Below are 6000 nucleotides of genomic sequence, written 5' to 3'. Positions count from 1 at the left end.
GATTTTTTTACTTCATTATATATTTTTTTTCATGTGTGAGTGTCTAGTTCAGGTTTTCTATTGTTTTCCAAATGGTCTCTGTGTTATTTTTTTCTTCCTATCAGATGTACAGCCATTACAGGTTGGAAGAATAGTTTTATATTGTCTTTTTAAGTTGATGTCAGTTTCTGCATCCACTATTTCCCGTGAGACTTCACAACTTTTGCCATTTTATAATTTTTTTCTCGAATACGTAAAAAAAAGTTTAGGGTCGATAGTGAAAAATTAGGTGGGGGCCGGGGAACCAGAACCAAACAATTATCTTTTTAAGCCTTGTGATTTGGAGTCGCCAATGATTGCTGTCTATTTTGCCATTTCTCGTAGATTATCACGCTCATCACGAGAAAAAGTCCACTCATAATGCTCATCAAACTAGCAAGCGAAAACGAAGGTTGGTACGATCCGGTATAATCTTTCAAATAACCTGGGAACAGATAAGAAGGAAATCAAACATGTATGCATAGAGGAACTGTGATCAGGTGTCCACAGACATTGTGATTGTTGTCAGGGATGACAGGAATTCCTGATATTGGAAATGTTCTGGCTGGTAATCTTGAATTGATTATCACCTTTGTTAAACACTAGAAAATACTGATTGATTGATTGATTGACTGACTGACTGACTGACTGACTGACTGACTGACTGGCTGGCTGGCTGGCTGGCTGGCTGGCTGGCTGGCTGGCTGACTGACTGACTGACTGACTGACTGACTGACTGAGGACTCGGATCGAGGAGCCAAATGGCCTAAGAATGAAATAATTGATGCAAATTGATTATAGGTAGATTCTAGGTTTAGGTTAGTTTACTGGATATTCCTAAAAAGCAGGATGGGACCTCCTTAACGTTTTTTATTACAACATTCGTCAAGTTTGTTACACGTTTTTGACGAAATGTATTTAAAATGTCGGCAATTTTTATTATATCTGTTCTTCACAGAAATTATTACGAATGTCGGCGATATTCTTACAAATGTCGGCAATTTTATTTCCATTGTCAATTTTTACAAATGTTGGCAATTATTTCAAATTTAGGTTATACAATGGATAAAACGTAAAACTGTTGCCACTTAAAACAACGAGTACAGAATTATGTCATTTTATTTAGAAATGCGTTGAAAATCAATGCAATACCTTAGAGCATGTCAATGCTACTTACCTGATATGGGAGGACCAATAAGTTGTGCTAACCCAGCAAATAAGAGCAACCAACCGTACCCAGTTGTAAATGTACTGTCTCCGAGAATTTTCCTGGCGGTTACAGAACTTTGTGCACAAAACCAACCCCTTCCAAATCCGAGTAAAAAGGTAATAATCGATCCAGACACAAAATTGGTTGCGAAGAAACATATTGCAAGTACCATTGTGCCATAAAATGCGTAGCCACAACCGATATATTTAATTATATTTACTTGGAAGTGGCTGGCTAAGAATCCGAAAAATGGTCCTCCGATTGTTGTCCCGATGCCGAAAAAGGACAACAATATTGCGGACTCTTCTACCGATAAGCCGTTGCTTATAAGTAATGGCGCCAAGTGAACTGTAGAAATGCTAAGAGACATTGAGTGGACGAATTGACAAGCGCACAGTATGTCGTAAAGACAGTAGGTAAAGATAATGTGGCAATCAAAGAATTTCACACAGTTTTTAAGCTTACAGTCTGTGGGTGCGCACGGTCGCTTTTTATTACAAATATGTTTGGATTGGTAGTTGTCGTCAGTTACAGAGTCAACGTTGTTCATATTCTGTATATTCTCATCTTCTTTGTTTACAAGAATATTTGAAGATTCCAGATCCTCGTTTACATTAGCATAATCAGTACCGGGCAAAGAATCGTCGATTTTGTCTTTCCATTCAGATGTAGTACTGTTTATCGGTCTCATAAAGGCGGCGCAAACACAAATATTAGCTGTCATAGCCGCGTATATCATGAACGATCCTCGCCACCCATACTGATCTAAGCATATTTGGAATATGATAGGAAGAACTATTGACCCAACTCCTATGCCCGAATAACCTAAACCAGTGACAAATGAGTGTCGCCTCTTGAAAAGGAGTCCAGGGTACGCAACTGCCGGTGAAAATGCCAACCCATAGGCTAGCCCTGCAAGAGAGTATACATTACCACAATGTAACGATAATGTAACGATATTGACATTTCAAAGGAGAATAGGTGTTCGTAGAAGATACGAATACCAGCTATTAATATTCAACGTCTTGAAAGAAACATTTAACATTTGTGCCAAATTTGAATAACATAATTTGATATTGCATGTCTGATAAATGACGTATAATACAGACGTACAGACGCACGATACACATTCTAATACAATGTATTTCCCCCTTAGTGGACTAATTAATGTCTGGCTGTAACTATCATAAAATCATTTAGAATGTCTTAAAGCCTAGTAAAACATACGTTTTCGTACCCAGGATTGGCCTCAACAACATCGATTTTCGGATTCAGTGGATAGAATGTCGACTCTGCAACACGTGATGCACAAGATTACACTAGTCTGAAATACTCTAACCACACTCAACGAACCATCTTTTCAGCAAAGGAGACCTTGTCCTTGGCTATTAGTATGTCTATAATAGCAGCCTGTTATGACACGTTGGTGGATTTTGTGGAGTCTTCTGAAGTGATATTATGTGTACACCAAGTCAATGTCTCTCATAGCATAGCAATTTATTGCAAGCTTCATTTTATCAGTTTTTTCACAATAAATGAAAAAAAAATGCTAACATCGTTTTATAATAATCCTCATAGTCATATATAAGGTTATATGCTTTCAAAAATTATGAGTATGCTTACAAACATATACCAGACTCACCGTTAAGAATTCCAATACTGGCAACTAAATGCCAAATTCTTGTTGCAAATGAACTAAGAAAAATTGATAAGAAAGACAGAACACCGCCTGTCATTACCACTTTGCGATATCCATACCTCTTAGCACATGCTGTAGATATAGGCCCTATATGAAAATAAAAATGGAAAGCACCACAGTAGTAAAAAAACATGAGTTTTTGTGAATCCATGGTAAAATCTCTGACAACCAACGTCATCTTTCGAAGGTAATGCATAAATACAGCATAGCAACACTTTGGATGTTAATCACATTATTGAAGTAAGGGACGATCACACAATGTGGCCCAAGCTCAAGCTCAACCCCCCCCCCCCCCCACCCCAGTAAACGAACATTGATAAGTGCGACATCAAACGCATATACATATGGTGTAAACTATGATAAAAACTGTAGTGGTCACACCAATACGATCGATGTAATGTAAAAAAACATGATTGTAAACATATTAAAATACTACCAGAAACCTAGCACTATGTCTCAAATTCGAAATATTTATCAACTTATCAGCATCTCAGTAGTAAATACAAAAGCTGTGTTATCATTGAAGGGTGAAATTTGGTTAGAAGTGCGAAAATGAAGTTCAGCAATTGCATTGACGCCAGACCCCTCCCCCTAAACGAACGAAGTTCACTTATTGTGCTTCTGTGACATTGTTGTGTGACCGTCCCTATAGTCAAAAACACTAAAATATTTGGCCAGTTTTAATATCGACTACGCCGATCATCAAAGAGTACACTTTCATTTGGTGTATATTAACAGTAATCATTCCACTATGATTATATTAGTCGAATTAAGCTTAAGCATGAGTAGGCGGTCGAGGACGGGTTGAAACTTATATATAGACATCGCAGTCGAGAGGAAAAGGCTAAATTTATTTGTATTTTCACCCATGATCAAAGTGTTATATAGCAGGAGATATTGAGTTGAGAAGGATATGTTTAATGTATGCTTACCCATTATTAAACCTATGGCAGGGGATATTGATATAATCCATGAAGTCGTGCCAGCGCCTTCTTTGAAATAATCACTGAGTGCAACAAAGAAAATTCCAAGTGAAACTAGAGTGCCTCTCACAAAGAATGCGTTGATGAAGAGTCCAACGACCGATAACCATCTCCATCGACCTTTACCTCTATGTTCCTCATCCTTGGCCATAGTTTGGATATATTAGTCCTCTTTTTGAATGAAGACAGAGTTTGTAACACTCGTGTTGACATCTACACTAGTGTGATAGTATGGTCTTTGGTTTGCTTTCTGAGTGCTACTGAAGAACAATATATGATAATACTAATGACAATGTGAATGTGTCACTTGTAGAGCTGAGGTCTAAGTCAGTAATTGTTTTATTATATGAAATGCTATATATTCACGGGTGTCAACGTTTCATCTCCCATGATCGATGGCAGGTTCAGCCATCATACGCTTCAATAAAAACTATTATCAGTGATAATAATAATTACATAATGTATTAAATATAGAAATAATTGTAAACATTTCAAGCAATATCACATGCCCATATATCTCCATTTTTCGACAAATAACAATTTTTTTCACATCCCTAAATTCTACATGTAGTTCACAAAGAAAATGTATGTTAAATCTCAGACAGGTAAGAAATTTTGTAGTTCATTTTCCAAGCTTGGTCATAAATAAACAAAACAACACGCGAAGGGTACATTATATCTTATTGGTTATTTATGTATAATTAGTAATAACTACAATGATATTCTTACAGCTCTTTTAAATAATAAGACAACATGTCATATAATATCTTTCTGAATATAAATTAAGGGTAAGTATGAAATATAATATTAAAGTATGGAATGCTATACTAAATCACCAGATCTATTCGACAATACACTCACTGTCACAGTTTTCGGACAGGTTCGTGTTATTCGCCGATTACTGTTGAATAAGGCGAAAAAGAATTGCTTAGTTCCGGTACCCCGACCCAAACTAGTTTGTGACTGCAAAACCAAAGCGTTCTTTCAGGTAATCGAACTTGAAAAAATTATTGAAAAATCGAGAGAAATAATTGCAGTCACGCGAGAAATAGTGAGATTTGATGATGCAATCGTCTTGCGTGACCCATAACACAAAGGCCATATGAAAGGGCTCTAGATAAATATCGGGGACCTGAACCAGACCAAAACATAATTACAAAAATATTTTTAAAATAATACAAATCCTACCTAACCACCCAATTTTGAAATTAGGGGTCATCGGAACCCACAATTTTTTTTTATTTGGCGTAAACGTTGACAAAAATAACATCAATTTGGTTTAAACAATTTCCTTAGGGTCATTTTCAACAGGCTCAAAAGTCTGAAGTAATTTTGTGGATGAATTTAGTTGTCGAATTTATATCCCTACACTGTACTTTGGACTCAGTAATCGAACGACAGTTTAGTAGAGCCAAATAAAAAAATTATATGTTTGCGATAACCCGACTGATACTAAATACTGTTTAAACATTTAAAATCAACAAGAAATTCTTTGTCTTTTTGACAGTCATGTACGTCTGTTTTCTTTCCCCAGCGATTTGTGTACATATTTCATCAAACTGTCACAGACGGTGTACTCTGACCGACATTTTGTTTGTTTTGGGGTCGAAGAAATATTTTTCAAACTTAAAAACAATTACAAATTAAAATAAAATAACATCCCGACCTACCTACCCTTATTTCCTACGGCCATGTTATCGCAAACACAATTTTTTGTTTTCACCTAATGCCTAAAAATGTTTTGTTCCGGTTACCCAATCCCCACCTAGTTTTTCATTACCGACTCTAAACTTGTTTGTTACTTATTCGAGAAAGAAAGAAATGAAATTGGGAATATTTTGATGTTTCGCGAGGAATATAGTGGATGTGGAAACTGGCATCAGCTCAAAAAGACAATATAAAACTGTTCTTCCAATCTGTAATGGCTGTACATCTGATGGGAAGAAGTAGAAACCAATGACACAGGGAAAATATGGAAACAACAGAACACATAACTTCCTGAACTAGCTATAGACACACACTGTCACAGACATGGAAAAAATTACCCACCCTAGGCCTAATCATACAAGTAAGACGTTCACCCCGAATTA

The 6000-nt window shown here is 36.4% G+C and overlaps 1 protein-coding gene across 1 annotated transcript; it reads right to left on the bottom strand.

Annotated features, from left to right (window-relative positions):
- Positions 1–305: 305 nt before the first annotated feature.
- Positions 306–4049, bottom strand: LOC144451791 (monocarboxylate transporter 12-like; the record flags this gene model as incomplete). The annotated part of the gene is made up of 4 exons (XM_078142693.1): positions 306–463; positions 1196–2140; positions 2871–3014; positions 3860–4049. Coding segments are annotated over 4 exons (1437 nt in total), but the record flags the coding sequence as incomplete, so codon positions are not given.
- Between the last annotated feature and the right edge of the window lie 1951 nt (positions 4050–6000).

Source organism: Glandiceps talaboti, chromosome 21, assembly GCF_964340395.1.
Source record: "Glandiceps talaboti chromosome 21, keGlaTala1.1, whole genome shotgun sequence".
In the NCBI taxonomy this organism is placed as follows: Eukaryota; Metazoa; Hemichordata; class Enteropneusta; family Spengelidae; genus Glandiceps; species Glandiceps talaboti.
This window is presented reverse-complemented; position numbering and strand designations above follow the sequence as displayed.